We start from the raw sequence: 19,279 nt of genomic DNA, 5'->3' as shown, positions 1-19,279 counted from the left end.
GTCACAATGTAGAAATTTGCTTCAAGGACCAGCGCTCTTCCAGGGGGCCTTAGAGCCAATCAACTCTTGCGAGAAAGTGTGATCGCCCATTCCACAAGATTCAATATTCAAGATATTTATATTATCATATGCACAGACAACAGACAGTTACTCCATGCAATGAAAAGCTTATTTTGCTAGGTCCTTCTTACACACAGAATTACAATAAACTTAAGGTAAAAACAAATTTGAATTTGAATTAAAAATACAAAAAAACATTGCTATAAATGCTAATAGTATAAGAAAATATATAAAATAAGCTACACATGACAGTGTTGCACGATCAGTTTCACTGAGTGTATAAAGTGCACTATGCATTGTTACAAAATGCCTTCCCCTTCAAATGTCCCACTCTTTGGAAAAAGACAAACATTTGAAGATCTTATTTAATTTCCATTAGTCCTGCACTGAAAGCCTTGGGGAGCCCCACCAAGTTGAAGTTCTGCCTATTGTTGTGTCGAAAAGGGGCTCTGTCCCTTTAAATCGCGGCAGGAGGCGGGGCTATCCGGCGCCGGAGGGGAGGGGCCGAGGAGGGAGGAGGAGGAGTATCAGGAGGGGGCGGGGGGAGGGCCTGCTTTGTGCGACACACACACACACACACACGCGAACTAAACGTCATCAAGGGAACTGTCCCGGCGTGACTCTGCTGCTTCTCCCGTCGAGGAACCTAAAACTGACTTTTTTGTGTGTGTTTTTGACACGGAGGCTTCTTCCTCCTGCTCCGCCGTCCTGCTCGGTCGTTTCCCCGCGGAAAAGTTGAGCGGAATATAAACCTGAAAACTTCGCTCCGGGAAACCCGTAAAGAAAGGTAACATGTCACCGTGTTGTTGTTGTTGTTGTTGTTGTTGTTGTTTCAGAGTTGACTGAGCGGCTGTGTCCGCGAGGGACTCTGTGCTCAGTAATATAGTTTCCAGCTCTGTTGGTCAGAAACCAATGGCGTGAAATCTGCATGTCATTTGAATGTGAACCCTGCTGCTTGTGGTCAATCAGCACATTGCAGCAAGAGGGACAACAATGAGCCCTGAGGCGTCCTCTGTGTCCTGCGCCGGCCAGGTGGAGCTGGAGCTAACATGAGTCAGCACTTCTGGGTTGAGGGGAATATGTTTTTGTAACAAATTATGCGTTACAATTTACTCTTTGTTCACCTCTTTCATTTTTACTTCCGTCACAGAGGAAACTTTGGCCACAAAGTTGTGCAGAGCCCCTGTTTTTGTCTTCTTTTCAAATTTAAATATATTTATATATATCATGGGATCTCCAACTATACACGTGTTTTTAGATTGCTGACCTGAGGCAACCTTTTTTTTTATGGTCTCCAAGAAATCTTGCTTTGTATAATAGTTTTTTTTATGAAATTCCATAAATGCAGGCCTAATGAAGGGAGTCATTTAACCAAGTTAATGACTCCTTTCATTAGCTCATTGCGGTTTAGGCTTTACTGAAAGAAGTTCATTCCACACGTGGGACCCTCCATTTGGAGTCCCACCTCTGCACACCAATCACACCACGAATACAATCTTGAATAGTTTACTTGTTCAGTAGACAGATGCTGGATAGCAGAGCCTGGAGTCGGTGTCCCAAATAACTATTTCCAGCAACGGGACAGGATGCGGTTCGTTGGGACAGAAGTGCAAAATCTCTGCTACTCTCCAAGGTTTTTACCAAGAGCTCCACAAACCGCCCGGCCACTTTCACCGTATCCCTCACTCCCCAATTTGTCCACTTTCCCGCATCATTAGTGAGTCGCCCCTGTTTGTGTTTACACACCTGGCTCTCGCCCCCTCGTGGTCGCCTCGCCCGATAAACTGGGTGATTGACCCTAGAATACCCATCGTGTACCTGCCCACCCTCATTCATCGGGCTCCGGCCCGCGTATAGTGTGTGCGTGCTTGACTTTAACGACACTGACCGTAAAGTCTGCAGGCCCGTTTTTATAACTTCCAGTTTAATTATTCCGCGCTCACTCTGTTGGTAATCAAGCCTCCGGCCTCGTTAAACCGCCGGTCTGGACATTTTTGACGGATGGGCCCGGCCTCGGTGGGTTCTTTGCACGGCCGTTGACCTCTGACCCCTGTCTGGTACGCTCAAGCATGCACAAACCACAGCTCTAAGGTCAGGGAGTATGTCATTTTTTTGGTTGATGAATCATATACTCAACACTGTGCTAGCAGCTCTGCAATAAAGGAGAGAAGTGAGCCATCTGTAGAGGTTCGAGGCCAAGGTCACACTTCTCCTGGTCGCCACCATCACGTCGCGGGCTGCGCTACCCCCCTCCGACCCCCCCCTCCTCCTCCTCCCCGAGCGTCTCCGTGCTTTTTCCGTGTCTTTTCCAGTGACTGAAGTGGAGCGTAATCCCCCACACTCCAGGCCTTTCAGCTCCTTTCATTGTATGACTTCTCCAGAGCTGCCCGGCAGATATCTTACCAACAAGATGTATTGTGTGCACTGCAGAGTCAGAGGGGAGGGTGAGAGGAAGGGTGGGGGTGTATGTGTCATCTCTGACTGACTGTGCTTTTTTCCCCGCAATGGAGGCTATTTCAGTTAGCTCTGGAGGATTCTGCTGCTGCGTAGTGAGGAAGCTGGCTACCTGCCCGACTCTTGGCTGCGCTGAGGTCATTTTATATTTATTTTTTGTACTGGAAAGAGTATGAGTGTGAGTGGGGGTTGGGAGGAGGCAGTTGGGTTCATTTGCACTCGAGAAAACTTCAGGCAGTTTGTTAAAGCGGAGGGCAACTAATATCCTCGTGAAACGACACCCAAGTCAGTATTTTATTTGTGTGTGTGTGTGTGTGTGTGTGCGTCCGGATTCCATAATAAGTAGAGGTTTTATTGTATGGAGTAAAAGCTTTTTCGCTTTCCTTTTATACGAGAGAAGAAATAGTTGGTCAACTGGAGATGACTTGCTGTGCTTTGCATGTTCCTTGTTGCTTCCCATGCCTCAGGAAATGCCGATGTAAATTGTTTGGCGGCCGCTGTAATCCGCCCACCTTTTTATCCCTTTGCTCCGCAGGAGGCCGACGGGGAGCGATGGGAGAAAGTCTTGACATTTTGGTCTTCTGCATGGCGTCGGTGCAATTACGTGACTCCCCCACAAAAGGTCCAACAGATGGGGGAGTGTGTTGTGATTTAGTTGTCACTATAAGTGGATCAGCTTTGAGTCCAATTCAAAATGGCAGCTGCAATGTGTAGAAAACCTCACTTATTGGAACATTATCGGACGTGTTTCGGTAACGGCTGTGGACGCCTCCCAGTTTCTGTGAATTATGAATCCCTTCAAAAGGTGACGGATGTGTAATTTCACTGGAAAGCGCCGAGGCTTACGCTGAACTCCCAGAGGAGAGGTGTTTCGTCTCAGACAATCGCAGGATTCACCCCCGCCTGCAAAGAAAGCAGCAAGGTCTTTGAACTTTGGAGAGAAACCATGCCAAGTTTTTTTTTTCCAACATGCTTCACGTGGAAATGGAATCCAATGTCATGCAAGTGTCTCTTTGGGCGTTTCGCAGAAACCTGTTTGACTTTGAATTTCGATCAGCACAAACAAATTAACCAGATCAGTATCCGTCAAAATGGAGATTCACATAATTGAACTCTGTGGTTTCCAAACTTTAGTAGCTTGCGGTCCTCCTTTAGGAACAGAGCGGGTTCTGCTTGGATCTCTTTGTTTCAAGTTGCCTGTGATGGTTTGCCAAAGAGTGGTTTTGTTTTTCTTTCTTTCATCTCAAAAGATTTTTACAGGTAAAATGATCCAGCATTCACCATAGGAATTAACCTAAATAAAAAAGTAATACATTTTGGTCTAGCAGAAATATGTGTTTGGATGTTAATCCTCTCATGACCCCACAGATTTGTTTTGCCCCTTGACAGGAGGCTGATTTAGTCCACCAAGGCCTTTCCAGTTTATTATTGTTCTCTTTAATTTGTGGAAGAGGAGATGCATGCTTGTCTTATTTGGAGGCCACACACAGCGAGTGTTGAGTAGTTAAAAAGCTCCGAACTGTGTTAAAGTTTTTGAGCCAAAAAAAATCTATCGGCATTCAATATTCAGCACAAGGCTGTAACTCTGTTACTTTGGATGAAATTGAGCTGATTCTGGCTCCGTGAACCACGTTGCCCGTTACCGTCCCGCTAAACAACGATCACGTCACGTCCCATCTCGGGGGTTTGCTCCTGTCACTCGATCTCTCAGGTCCGTGCCTGTTTTGGTTGCTGTCAGTGTAAAGTGACCATTGTGGCAAGAAAAGAACCAGTCCGACAGGAATTCCTCTCTCGTTTGGTTTCCACTCCAGGCTGAAGTAATTTCACTCGCTTGACTCATCGACGCACGCTTTAAAATAACACAATCGGAAAGAATTAGCCTGCACAATGTTTACGGCACCTCGTCATTGTTTGCGTCTCGGCTTGCATTGTTTAAAGTGTAACAAAAAATCTAACCAGTTTGGATAATTCTCACGTCAGAAGGCAGTCCCAGTGACGCTGACTCGTTGAGCCCACATTGCAAACGTTTCTGAACATCCGACAGCATCCATCATCAGCTGGCACACCTGTCTGGCTGCCGTCCTCCGGATTCTTTGTACAAACATATTTCGGGACATGTGTCATAGCTTTGTTTTTCCATTTTGGTTCCGCCGCTGGAAAATATATTAATTTGAATTAAACGGGAATGAACTGGACATTTTAGGGTAATTTAACTGTGTTTACCTTGTCATAAGCAGACATGCATGCAAACATTTATAATACAACTTTTAAAAATGACATTTTTGACATTTTGTAAGTAGAACTTTATTCTTTCATCGAACAACAAAAACATGAACGTTGAATAAAAAAGGTGTATTCCCTATGATCACCACCCCCCCAACCCAAATTTTTTTGTTGAGAGCTATAATTGAAATCTCTATCTGTCTGCAATACCGCTCTTGGCCTCTACGCAACTCGGCGCTCTCACACTTGCCAGGCATAGGGCTGAAACGTTCAGACGCAACACTGCTGACAAAGACGTTCAAAAACAACAGAATGTTTTATGTTTACGTTTATGTTTCTGGCAGACAATGTTCCCAACCAGCTGCATTCAGGGTGCAGCTGAGCTAGGCGTGCATAGTATTGTTCTCAACTACATTTAAGTTCTCTGTTATATGCGTTTGCAAAAAAACGTAGGCACATATTTTTTTTTTTTTTGTGTCTGCCCCTTTGCTTTAGAAGAGGAACTGAAAGCAGCTGCAGGGATTTCCAGGGGACTACTTTCTGTGTTTTACTTTAGTCGTTCTGATAAAAGTATTTGAGAGGATTTCTGTCAAATTTAAGTTATTTTGTATTAATATTTGTGGAAAAGTTGGTAGAAGCCGGAGGCCAGTGTCCTGATTGAGGTTATGACCAGAGTTGTTCCTCCTTAGACAGTCATTCAAGAACCAGTAATGTTTTTTGGACACTCTTTTGTGAGATTTCTTTATTTTTGTACGTTGTTTTTAACGGTTTTTGCCATTTGTTTTGTCTTTATGTGGTCACCCTCTCAACCGCACACTAAACGGCTAAATAAAGGTTAAACAAGATGAAATGCGTGCACGTTTATCCGCCTGATAAGAAGTTCTTTGTGAGTGCCTTTCGTCGTCGTTAAAATCCAACACACTTCTCTGTGATCTGTGAACGATGCCGACATCTATAGAATACGCAGCTACACATTAACCACGAGTGATCGCGTTGCGGTTCCCATCTCTGCCGTTGGTCAATGACGCAATACTGCGTTCAGCAGCAAGTTTGGGGGAAATAAACGTGACGGGGTCGTTTATTGCAAACGCACATGGCCGTGCAGCTGGTCTTTGTGGTCCAGGCTCTGGCCCCCGTTTACAGTCCAGCGAGCCCTCTTTGTTTCACGGCTGACAGGTGGTTTCTCTCTCAAGCGGACGGAAAAGACAAAAGAGGCCTGTTGGCCCGCTCTGCGGCGAATACATGGGAACAGTCGCATGAACCGCAGTGGGCTCTGATCGCGTTTGTCTCGTGATCCTGTGAGAGCTGCTGGTTGTTTGCTCTTCTTCTCCTCGTGAATGAATACATCTCCCGAGCCTCGAGAGGATGTTTTTAGATCAGGTTTTAAACCGCGGTGGAAGGTTATACCTGCAAGGATCAGAGGCCTTTTGTCTCTTTTTGTATTACATGAATGTTAATCACGGTAAATAGTGGGTGTCACTCGTGGGTCACCTTTTGAAGCCCCATAGTGTACAGACACATGATCTGTTTTCCTTTATAGGCCCATACCTGTGGTCTGGGTGTGCCTGAAGGGTTTGGCTCCAGTCTTCTACGGAGCCGCCTTGTTGTTGTTTTTTTGTCCGTACTAATCCATTGTTCTTTGTGTGACATTGTTGTTTCCTCAGATACAGAGAAATGTGTCAACCAAGCGCGTGCTTTTTGTTTTTGACCGGTGTGTCTGTGACTCAACCCTCCTCCTCGATGACCTTTGAACCTATTTACGGCAGTTTGGGCGGGGGGGCGTTGACGGACTTTAAACTTTAGCGTTAGCACATACGCTTAACATTTACACGCACACACATGCACACAAGGAATATGCATGCAAACGCAGCCACAACATCTGTATGCGCCTCACTCATGAAAACTTTAACACTCGCAGACATATGTTTCCAGGAAGTCCTAAATTGCTGCTTGATTGCCAGATCAAAGTAGCAGGCCTGTTTTAAGAAAACCCAAATAAAATAAAAATAAAAAAAAGATGTTGACACCGATGATACCTCAAAGACATTCCTGACATAATCGGGTGGTGATTCGCGAAAAGCTCTTCAGAATTTGGCACTTTTATCATCTGGCCGACAGATATACAGGTTTTAAAAGGAGCCACGTATCATGTGATTAGGATCAATCGGGGGCTTTTATCTTGTGTGATGTAATCTGCGTTCCAATGCCGTTGGCGTTTTACTTTATATGGTAACAACTAATGATTGTTTTCTTGAACTTTAATTAATCTTGCGCATCCAAAACGAGCTGAAAAATACTGAATCCTCATGCTCAAGGTGACATTTTCCAATTGCTCCAACACCCACATGCATTCAAATTACAATTACATGAAATGTGCAATTCCTCAAGCTTGACAAACATATTTAATTCATTAAGTCAGAACGAGACGTGCAGATTATTCGACTCCATTGACGTGAGTTTAGCAGCCGCGTGCATATTTAGTCCATATTAGACTTTAGCAGGCGCACAGATCAACTCTGACTCGGAGAGCTGAGCTACTGAAATGTAATCAGTCCATGTGTGCTTAGCTTCCCCGAAGAGTCACTTTAGCAAGAGCTATTACACACACACACACACACGGCACTAACCAAATCACAATGGATGTAGGTAAATCAAGGGAGGGCTCAATTACGTTAACAATGTGCTTTACGAGGTCAGGCGCTCCGTCTTTTATCTCCGTCCTGTTCTGTGTTTTTTTTTTTCCTCCCATCTTGCCGACAGCTGTTGTGACTAGCTATTATCAGGTCGAAGTGGCCATGTTTGTGGACTGTGCGCTTGTTTTTTTTGCCGTTGGTTGCATTTCAAGGTAACACCCTGGGAGGTTTATTAACTCCTCTTGTCATCAGGGCTTCTTCCCTGAGGCTTTTTATGGCCGTGTTGTGTGTTTGGCTTCAGCGAGGAGGGACCGCTTTTAAAATAAATGGGGGGAAAAAAGCTGTTTTTAGTAGTTGACACAGTACAGAAAATGGTCACTTATCTTTCAGTTACACCGAGAGGCCTCATGCTGGTTTCACCAAAGTGTGTACGTGCACGTGTCCTGTTTTTATAAAAGAGTGTCAAACTGCCATCGGCTTATCTTTTTTTGCTCTTCTGACCCTTTTCCTTTGTGGGAGGGAAGAAAAAAGCAGCCAGTATTGCCAGTAAACTATCTGAACTCATTAACTTTTATGCAAGCCAACTGTGACTTTGGCATCCCCGCCGTAACGGAGCGGTTTGTGCTCCCTCTCTCTTCCCTCTTTTTTTTTTTTTAGCACAACCCCTCAGTAGAAGTTCTGCTTTTTGTTCCGTCGTCCAACAGCGATTGGACGGACGATTCAACCGCTCGGCTGAGATCCGGCGCTCTGGTACCGGCCTTGAAAGCCGTCTATTTGACCGACGGGGCGGATTTCAGCTATTAATTAGACATGTACTCGTGTGTGCACACTCTCACACACACACACACACACACTCAGTGTAGTACAATCCCTCCACTGTAGGCTTAATGAGGGCTTGGGTACATTTCATGCTGGACGCAGAGAAAGAACGTCTGTCACTGTGCTGGCATGACAATGTGGTGACACCATCCACCGCCCCTTTTGAGGGTGTTTCTCCTCAGTGCCTCCATCTGTGCCTTTTTTTTTAAACCCCTGTGGTATTGTTGCTCCACATGAGTGAGGTTATGGCTCACGCTATTATTCATACGTGTTTCTTATCCTCCGAATAGCTTATTACATAATCAAGACACATGCTCGTATCTATCGGCTTTTTAGCGCTGCATGGCGGCACACCTGTATCTGACCCCAATGCTTTGTCCCACTGTGCGGGAGTAACGGCTTTATTAAAAAAAAAAAGACCAGTTTGACGGGAAGAACAGAGCAGTCGTTTGGAGGCCTGTCTTCTGCTTCTGGATATCAGGATGTTGTGGAGAAATATAAAAAAAAAAAAATCCCTTAACCCAGTCACATGGGGATTGTGTTATTGAGTGTGCCGGGGGTCATGACGGGGGCTTGTGCAACACAGCAAGCGTGATAGAAGATGGATTTTAGAGTCCAACAGGAGTAGGGCTGGCTAGAGGGTCAGCGGGAGGTGTGTGTGTGTGTGTGTGTGTGTGTGTGTGTTGTTTCTCCACACTGACAGAGGTGTGGAGTTTGCCGTCCTGAGCTGGTCTCACACATGCAGCAGAGGGTCGGCTCGGGCACGCTGGTTTTATTTGCTCTCTGCGAGCACGCTGCCCTTAATCCTCCTGCGGTTTTGTTTTGAGGGCCCTGAGGCTTTGCACACGCACAGAGGGCGCGTTGTACAACGGGCAACAGTCCTGCTGATGCAAGTTTATTTTCACCCAAACTTCTCTCCCCAAAGCAGTTTTTACATGAACATGATGAGCGCTCACTGTCTTGTCCGGGTGGAGGAAACACCTCCGACCTCCTCTCAGGTCCAACCTGTTCTTTTTAAAGCAGCTACATCGCCGCTGTATTTGTGTCGAATTATTATGTAAACCATTGCCAAGAGTATTTACGCAGTTGCTGACATGTTTGTACATGCACTTTTCCATTGTGACTAGAACCTGCTAAAATGACGTTTTGTTGGTAATGATGTGACACAATGGTGGCAACATGTGCCTTCCAGTTAGAGAATGAATAATGGGCGAAAAATACTGAAAATAATCCAACGTTTTTGAGTGCATAGTTAACTCTGTTTTGTAAGGACAAGTCTGTTGACACTGACTAATTGGCTAATTAAGGTATTAAACGGGCCCTGAGGAGATTTCATTAATTTCAATCAAGTGAAGTTTTACTGAAATTTGAGCAAAGTAAACACGTTCTCATTTCTGCCTCAAAGCGTGCCTCAAGGCTTTTTATTTCTTTCCAAAAAAACAAACTCGACTCAAGAAGTTTTGTCTTGCGCTTTCAGTCACAACTCGGCAGAATATTGTAAATCGATATATATTTATAATTGATTAAAGATGATATACTCCGCTGAGGAGGAGTGTGAGTTGTGGTCGGAGATGCCGGAAAAAAGCCTGTACGTGGATCTAAGATCTCCACGGTGGATAAGGAATTGTTATGCTGAATTTATTGAGAGAGAAAAAACTTCTTTTCTGCTTTATTCTTCTTCTCCTCTTACTCCTCTGCGTTGCAGTAACACACAATACAACATGCTCTAAATGATATCTACTGGTCAAAAACAGCACAATCTATTTTAACGAACCTAAAAGATGAATAACTGGCAAAACAAAGCTGGTCACAGTGGCTATTATGGGACATTAAGCAGCTCCAGAACCACAGGATCTACGGGATCTGTTTACCGCACTTTCCCTCGCACCCGCTCTCTCTCAACAGTCGTGCCCTCTGGTCTGCGTCTGCTCCAGATATTTCTGCCATTTGTCACATGGGGTTTAGCCTCGGGAGCCGTGTGAGCAGATATGGCGTCGGACAGGAAGAACGGGTTCACGTTGTAGCTCGCAGAACTGGAGGAGTTCGGGGGAACAAAAGGTGTCGCCGACCGCTCGTCGCATTGTATCAGTCACACATTCTTTTAGACCTTCGGAGTCACTTTTCAGGTGTGTTGTGTCACACGGCGAGTTAAGGACGACGCTACGTCGATGTTTGACTTGGAATAAACCCAGTGGATTGAGATGGAGGCGTTGCTGAAGAGCTCACACGGAGGCGACAGCAAGAGGACGTGAGGCGGATTCACTCATCGCTGACGAGGTCTCCCAATTCCTTCTTTTTTAGCTCATTTCTAGCATCTCTGCTCATTTGTTTTTAAATTATTTAAATATAAACTACCGTTCAAAAGTTTGGGGGTCACCCAGACACATTTTCAGTTTCTTCGCAATTTCTCTCATGGAATAGTCTTCATTTCTAAGAACAAGAACAGACTGGCGAGTTTCACATGAAAGTTTTCTTTTTCTGGCCATTTTGAGATGTGATGCTCCAGATACTCAACTAGCTCAAAGGAAGGTCAGTTTTATAGCTTCCAGCATAACTGTGTTAAGCTGTGCTAACATAATTGCACAAGGGTTTTCTAATCCTCCATTAGTCTTCTATGCGATGAGCAAACACAACGTACCATTACAACACTGAGTGATAGCTGCTGGAAATGGGCCTCTATACACCTATGTAGATGTTTCATTAAACACCAGACGTTTCCACCTAGAATAGTCATTTACCACATTAACAATGTATAGTGTATTTCTGATTAATTTAATGTTATCTTCATTGAAAAAAACATTGCTTTTCTTTGAAAAATAAGGAAATGTCTAAGTGACCCCAAACTGTAAATGAAACAGTTTATTATTGCATCCTAAATGCAACTTGTCGGTGCTCCTGATAACGTTATTTCCGCCGTCGGCGTCCTCTCCCCCCGTGGGAATCCCGTGTTTTTTTGGGGCCTCACAAAAGTAGCTGCGAATGAAGTTTTTGCCGACCTTCTTTTGTCAGAGTTGAGAACGTGCCATTCTTATGCAGCGCCGTTGATTCATTGATTAGCGATGTCATAGACGGCGTCGGCTGACTCGCACGTTCATTTGCATATCAATGTGGCTGACAATAGGCTTGAACAATGGAGCAGATTCAAGGTTAAACAAAGCAGAGGTTTTCTTTTACTGCGCAGACAGAAGCATCTCTGTGCTGAACATAATATAAAAAATAAATAAAGCCTTGGACAACACAACTGAAAGCTATAAGCAAGATTTAAACTATACTTTTAATAGTATTTCAAATCAAAAAAAGCAATTACTAGAAGTACTACAGTTTTTTTTTTTTTTTTTGTGTATCTACCAAACATTTTCCATGACTACCTTTTCCTTTCTGCATTTGTTTCAGCTTTTATAGAATATAGATGAATGTTAATGTCCAAACATATTTCGGGAATTGGATATGAAAACATCCCTGCATGTTGTGCACAATATGATGACTTCATATGACGTGATTATTTTGCTGTTGATAAACTTTTTAGGTAACCGATGAACTCAGCATTGTCGTCATGTGCTTTCCTAGTAGGAGAAGCATATCTTGCTCATATTCCCGTTTCTATATATTCTATAGATATCATAACCTGGCAGAAGATCTGCCATAGCGGTCGTGTAAGTACACTCAATGTGTCTCCGTGTAGCTCTTGCATGGAGGCTTCCACCTTGTGAATAAATGATAGATTCTGTCTCTGTCTCTATTTTAAGAGAAAAATAATCCCAGAAGCCACCGCAGTCCGTGTGCACGTCTGTTGCTTTAACTCGACGGCGCCCGAGCTGCGATGGGATCAGCGGGCCAAAGCCTCTTTCCTCTGTTCACTGGGTGGAAGGAGAGAGAGAAAGTGGCTCGGGACTCTGTATGGCGCCCGTGATCCACGGGATTACAAGAGTGAGACTGAGCGCTGATGAGCACGGCGGTTGTTATGATGTCATCCCGCGCCCGCCGGAGGCCGGCCAGCGACACACGATGCTCTTAATCATTCATGGCCCTGTCGCCGCTCGTCTCAGTCAGAGCTGGAGTCATGTGGCACTTCCAGTGTTCTCTTACATAAGGGCTTCGTCACGGGCCGGCACGGCGGACGAAGGAGATAATACCCGGCACCTCTTGCTGCTCCAACATGGGGCAGTTTTTTTGTGTTTAAGGATAGCTGTGGAAGAGCGTGGGCCATTCAGGCCAGACTGGAAAGTGGACTTCGGGATGGTGACCGTATGAGCAAACGCAGAGCGAGGCACTCTGTGTTCCTGTCCAGGCTCTGAGGTGAAAGAACTTCTTTTTTCGTACTTTAATTTCATTGTTGAGTGACTCTGACAATATTCTTCCCCACGTTCACAGCATCTAAGAGTTGGCAGCAGCAAATCATTTAGAACGTACTTTGCCCGCCTCCGCCTCTAAAAATAGCTGAAATGGAGGAAAATATAAGGTAAAATAGTTTTTTCTGTAAAAGGTCTAAAATGAGAAGAGATCGGTAATAATACAATGTAGATAGGGGAAATATTGGAACATAAAAATATGATGAACTTCCCTTCTACATTTGAGTAAATCTCATTTCACATTTTCCAAATCTAAAAAACAATGAGCCCCAAAATAGTTGTTTTTCTATTGTCATAACTTATCAATAAGCATTGGAGATTTTCCTTCCAAGATAACTGAATTGATGTATTTGTATACTTTGTAAATATGATTCAGACTATTCTATTATCCAGAAAAAGAGAAGATAAATCCAGGCTTGAGTTTGACTCACATTCTCCGACTCAGGAGAAAGCATGGATAGACTTCCACGCACAACATTTGAAACCCCTACAATTACATTGCAATTATATGATATAGCATTAAAGGACTTTTACAATTCACATAACACTGCCATTCTCCATGATTTATCCTTTTTAAAAAGTACTGAAAGGCTATCACTGAATATGACAGGACTGCCTGCAGGCCGTACTTCATCCTTTGTCATGGCCACAATAATGGGGTCTTGGTGATCCTGGGAGGGGGCGGGGTTAACTATTCCTCAAACACCAAGGGGCCCCAATTGACATTAAATGGGCCATTTCCTGGACTGAATGAAGGTGTGGGGTTTGCACCTTTTTTGATATCTGAGCACCCACTGATATGTTATACAGAGGTGGAGTGACGAGGCACATCAAAGGCATTCCCCTTCAGCTATAGCGCCGCGGGGGATCGTCTTATTGCCCCGCATGTGGCCTCCAGGAAGGGTTAATCCATCCATCCATCTGAAGCCATCTGAATGAGCCGATCTCTCCATGTAGGGGATGAAAAAAAAAAGATCTCTCTCGCCGGCTTAGAGGCAGGAAGCTCGCTCGGTCAGCCATCGCCATAGAGAGACACAACTATGGGAACATATCGGCCCGAGTCGTCTTGAGTGGTCAGTCACACATTCAACAGCCTTCCGGATAATAATTGGCTGCTGCACAGGCCGTGGGGGAACGGAGGGTTTAGGCTAATGAGTCGGCTTTTTGTGGGACTTTGTAGGCATTTGTTTGCTTGACGCCATAATCTTGTAATTTGGCATCCGGTGGTTGCGGTTTGAATATCCTCCCGAAAAGTTAAGCCTATTCCAGTTGTTACGCAAGGGTGTGAACTTGACCTCCGAGGGCTTTGAAATGGAACCCGGACATGAGCTTTTCAAGTACCGCTCGTTGCTCTTAATTCGGCCATCTTTTGTGCCGTCTTTGTTGTAGTTATTGTGGGGACAGTGCATCTCAAAATCTTGAATGAAGTTGCTGAATGTAGAGGATAAAACCGGCGGTGGATAGAGTTCAGCTCTCTTTGGGGATGATCTCTCATCAGCGCAAGCCTTTACCATCTATGAAACCTCCCTCTGTTCCCTCTAGTGCTACAGTTGCCTTTCCAATTGAATGGGTTCTTGTCAGAGATGCAAATGTTTTCATGGGTGACGTTCCTTTTGGAATATCGTGCAGTGAAGCCCCCCATTCATTCACTGCGGGGATACGCGCACAGGCCTGGAGCGTGGGCTTCAGCTCCTGTTTGGAAACCCAGAGAATGACCGCTGTCTGGCTAAAACAATTGAAACCTTTGTTAATGCCATTAACGCAGCGAGCTAGTGGACTGCAGCTGGCACACGAGTGGGTGTTTAAACCTCGTTTTCAATCGGTTCTCTTTTAAGGTCACGTTCCAAGGCTTGAATCTCCGGTGACGCGCGACAGTTCGGTCTGAAACGAGCGCTATCATCTGCTTATTGAGGCGAAGAAAACGAGTTTGAGTACAGGATCAAGGTGAGCTGCATTTTAAATCGAGAGCAACCTGCTGAATGCAACTTTTAATTATTGGACTTGGCCATTGCCAGAGTTGACACAGACAAACGAAGGTCAACTTGTGCCATCGATGTGTGTTTAGTGGGAACAGAATAATAAAAATGAAGCCCTGGCGGGCTGAACAAAATATTCAGCTGGAGGCTCTCAAGCTGCCTTCAAGGCTAAAGAGACCAAAGCCGCGGGAAGGAAGGTTAGGACAGAATGTAGCGGATCTGAACTTTCTGAGCTGCGCTGTAAGTCGATTCACACAAAAGAAGCGCTGCGTCACTTTTTTCCATCATTTTATTCCTGCCAACTTTGAGCTGCTCCGGCTCCTTGTATCCTGTGTCTTGCTGCTTATGTAACAGTCAGGGGCCGAGACGGGAACTAAAGCACAGCAGAGACAGCGGACACTGCAGCCACTCGAAAAACTGAATGTGACGGCAGCCTATTGGAGTTTCTAGGGGCAACAAAAAATGGACGACCCATTTGAATTTAACTTATTTTGCCATGGGAAGCTTCACTCAGAGAGTAAGGCACTGTGAACTTTGCTTTTCTTCACCGTTGCATAACACCCTCAGACATATATATATATATAAAAAAGCTTTTGTTAGTCTAGTCCCGCTCAAGTGAGGCTTCATTTCGAAGCCCTGTAACAAAAGTTTCCGTACTCGATGCCGATCAGGACAGAGTGAGTAATGTGATGGTGGGTGATGCGAAATGAATAGTCTCTTTTTAGAGAAGCATTTAAAGTGGTGCTTTTCATTTGCAGCTGAATAAAATTGTATTAATCGCATGTTTCCACATCCATTCCCCGCCAAGGACACAAGTGCTGATGTGGCTTTAACGCTCTCTATTCTCCTCCACAGGTACGATGAAACCCGAGCTGGGGCACCAGAATGGCTGCTCACATTAAACACCTGGAATTATACTTTCTTTGACGACGTCTCCTACAGTTGAGGGAACTCTCCCGAACTCCGACGGAGCCTAGTTTCATTTCTCTCTGTGGATTGTACGTGACGGACTGCCATCATGCCGATCCTCAAGCAACTGGTGCACCACTCTAACCAGTCGAAGCGGCGGTCTCGGGCCGACCTCACCGCGGAGATGATCAGCGCTCCCTTGGGGGACTTCCGCCACACCATGCACGTTGGCAGGGGAGGCGACGCCTTTGGGGACACGACGTTCCTCAGCACCCGGTCAGGGGAACCTCCCAGGGAGCCGGAAACGAAGCAGAAACCGAGCATCTCCCCGGGCCCCAAACCGGGGCTGCTGTCCCGCACCTTCAGGAGCAGCAAGCGCTCTCAGTCCGTCAACCGGGGGGACAAGTACGACTACAATATGACGGCGCCCTCCGGTGGCTCCTCCGCCTATGTGAAGAACGCCATATCCCTGCCTTACCTAAACGAAGAGGACGCACACCGAGGCGGCCAACTGCCGAAGAGCGTTTCCTCGAGCCCCATGAAGAGGCTGTCGGAGATCGAGAGCAAGCCGGTAAACGGAGCCGCGGCCATGGCGACGTTGGACGCCGAGTTCGAAGAGCGTCACTTCGGCGAACTCACAGATCTGCCCCCGTCCATGCCCAGGGGGGGCGGGATGAAGCACGCGGAGTCCATGATGTCCTTCCACATTGACTTGGGGCCCTCCATGCTCGGGGATATCCTGAGCGTGATGGAGAAGAAGGGCTGCGAGGAGGACGACCTGGGCTACGAAGAGGGCAAAGGCAGCGAGGGCCGCGGGTCGCCCTCCCTCGTTCCCCACATCGACGACGCAGAGGAGGAGCGGGCCCCGGCGAGGCCGCCTCGCAGCATGTACCAGCAGAAGCCCGCGGTGGACCCCTACACCCCGGAGCTGCACCCCAGGAACAACAACAACAACCACCACAACCTGGACAGCTACTCTGTGTCCAGCTCCGGCTCCGTCGCCGAGGAGAAGCCCCAGTACCACCTCCACGACGCCGACACAGACAGTGCAAAGTACAGCTCTCCACGTGGGGAGGAAGACCGGGATTTCACCTACATGGACGACGAAGACGACGACGACGAGATTCGAGTGTAGACCGGAGGACACTAACGGAGAGGACCGAGCTGGAAAATGTGGGATTTGGAGGCAGGGCCCCTTCTGCTTTACGCTGCTCGTAGATCAATCTCTGCACACTTTGTTCAAACTTCATCAATTAAACCAATTACGCCTTATTCACTGTGCTGTAGGAAGGACATATGAGCCGAGTGCATGCAGACTCTATTGTTGCACCTTTTTTCTTTTGCAACGTCAAACTCTGAACTCATCACAATTCTCCGTTTTCAAATGAGACCGACTCTCGCGGTCGAACCTCCTCCTCAAGTTCGTCCGCACTACAAAGCATCCGGCCTAAAAAGCACGTGAGGACTAAAAGGGCGACCGTGTGAGGAGAGGGATGCGCGAAGGTCACAAACCAGATGTTGCCGCCGACCCACGGATTCCCGAACGAGGAAGAGGAAAAGGGACAAGAGGTGAAACTCCGATAGCTTTGAAATCCCGGAATGTGGGAGTGATCCTTTGCCAATGACGATGTCTCGGCATTGACACTAAATAGAGAAAGTAGATATTACTTTTGTCCCCGACAGACTTAAAAGGGGTGATTTCTGTTATTTTTTTACTTTATTTGATGTACATAGAGTATCTGGACGTCGGTCGACAGGAGCCTGTTGTATTTGAGTTTGGTAGTTTATCATTTGGCCGCTGTCTTTATTTTGTAAATTCACAGAGAGCTGTGGTAGTTTTTCATACATTTTCATAAGGGATGGATTATAATGTGCACTGCTACATGTTTAAAAGTTTAGATTTGGGGCGGGGCGGTTTCTGACTTTGCATGAAAGTCTTCATGGTACTACAGAGTGAGCTTCTTTGGCTCTTCATTGATGGACATCACATTTTCTACCACTCCTGTAATCACTGTCATGGTTTCAGATGACGATGGCTTCCGTTTTTTACGAAAATCATCCGCTGCTAGGGAAGGTTTTATAAAAAAGCGATTTGTGAAAAAAAAAAAAAGAAGGCCTTATGTATGTGTTCCTGTGTCCTGTATTCATTTATACAACAGGACAGGAGTGGTAAAGGAAATAACAGTTATATCAATTAATAGCTTGGGCTCTTTCCAGGAGACGTATCCTCTTTCTCTAGACGCGTGTTCAGGCTCGTCTCTAAAGGAGGAGGATGTAAAAAGTGTTGTTGGAGCAGCTGCTTGAAAGACGGGCATCAGGTGTGTCCCGGGGCAGCGAGAGCAGCGGATATTTTCCTGAACTGGCCCCGACAAGTGACGGCGTTCACCTCCCACTACGCAGCCCGACATCACACGAAGGGAACGGATGATTAAATCAAGCCGTCATCTTGGCCTTTCCCTGTCTACTCATTAAATGTGCTGGATTATTGCCCCCCCCACCACCACCACCACCAACCAGCTGGAACCGCTCCAGAAACAGCAGGGTCAGGAACAGACAGGTGGGCCGCTTCTCTTTTTGGCTTTCTTGTGTCTTTTTCTAAAACGCGCTCGCTCAGTCGGCTCCTCCGGGTCACTTTCAGATCTTAATAAGGCACGCGGAGGTGTATCCATGATTAATGTCTGACCTTTTTTTTTTTGGGTGTTGGAAAACTAATTGCCATGTTTGAAAAACGGGAGCTTTGCATTTCCCGGTGTGGCGTTTGAAGCGGGGGGGGGGGGGGGCGTGTCCGGGGACTCGGGATGCCGTGCCATTCGGCCTCGGGTTCTGTTTGTTTTTGGGAAAACCGGTTGCAAGAAATTCTGCAACGTGTAAGCCACCTGGAGGAAATTGCCAAGTATGTTCTAACCATATCGTCGGGTAACGTCGGCAGGAGGTTTAATTTTTACTTATGTATAGATATGCAGTATGATTTGAGTCAGAACTCTGTTGTATTTTAGTGTAAACGGGCCAAGTTTTTACGATGTCTTTTTTACTTCTTTTGATTGATTTTGTTTGGGCAGCTTCAACCCTTCACGTTCAACACCAAGAAAATGGACACCTTAGAAGAAAAAACACTCCTTATCTGCCGCTGTTATGATCATGTAAATATAATTTGTGCCATCGACGATTACAGGAAGCGGTCTTTGTCGTCAGCGTCGACTATGTGGTGAGAACCAAAGGAATGTCAGCGGCCTGAACACTAAGCGGCACATTTGGAAGCGGTGAACGGAGCATCATGGGAAAGTTTACTAAAATGACGCTGAAAATACTTTCCTGTAAATGTCTTAACCTTCTGCCGTTTCCGGTGTTCCAGAATAAACCGGTATAAAGGAATTTATATGCTCATGCTCTCTGCTTCAGACGGCTGTGGTTTGGTGAGTGGCAAAAAGTAAAGTAAGAGTTAAGGACTGTGAAGAAAAGAAGTGGCTCAGAGTTCTGCTGTTGAATGTTTTCTTTATTTTTCCTTCTATTCAGTGGCTGTAGTGTTATGCCAAGTATGTACTGTTTTTCTTTTCCTACTCCTTATTCTGGTTTTACAGTATATTAATATATTTACCTTCCTCACGCTCTCCTTTCTTTGAAATAACAGCTATATTTTTCAATAAAAGAGAAAGCTGGTAATCTTTAACCACGACTCGACTGTTTTTGTTCCCGTCACCGCAGGAGGTCGCCTCGCTGTCAGACTCCCATTCGGCTTCCACAGCGGGCCGAGCAAGCCAGCCTTGAAATCTGACCTTCAAGTCGACCCCAGACGTTATTATTTACTGCGGGAGCCGCTTTAAGAGTTCCAGCCACGTCCAGAGTTTAACTAACACCC

At 45.8% G+C, this 19,279-nt stretch overlaps 1 protein-coding gene across 1 annotated transcript; it reads left to right on the top strand.

Moving 5' to 3' along the window:
• Positions 1–15,532: 15,532 nt before the first annotated feature.
• On the top strand, positions 15,533–16,558 carry cdc42ep4b (CDC42 effector protein (Rho GTPase binding) 4b; the record flags this gene model as incomplete). The annotated part of the gene is made up of 1 exon (XM_079233874.1): positions 15,533–16,558. The coding sequence occupies one exon, from the start codon at positions 15,533–15,535 to the stop codon at positions 16,556–16,558; it is 1,026 nt and encodes a 341-aa protein (XP_079090000.1).
• Between the last annotated feature and the right edge of the window lie 2,721 nt (positions 16,559–19,279).

The sequence above is a fragment of the Taurulus bubalis genome (assembly GCF_910589615.1).
Source record: "Taurulus bubalis genome assembly, chromosome: 2".
Classification (NCBI taxonomy): Eukaryota; Metazoa; Chordata; class Actinopteri; order Perciformes; family Cottidae; genus Taurulus; species Taurulus bubalis.
This window is presented reverse-complemented; position numbering and strand designations above follow the sequence as displayed.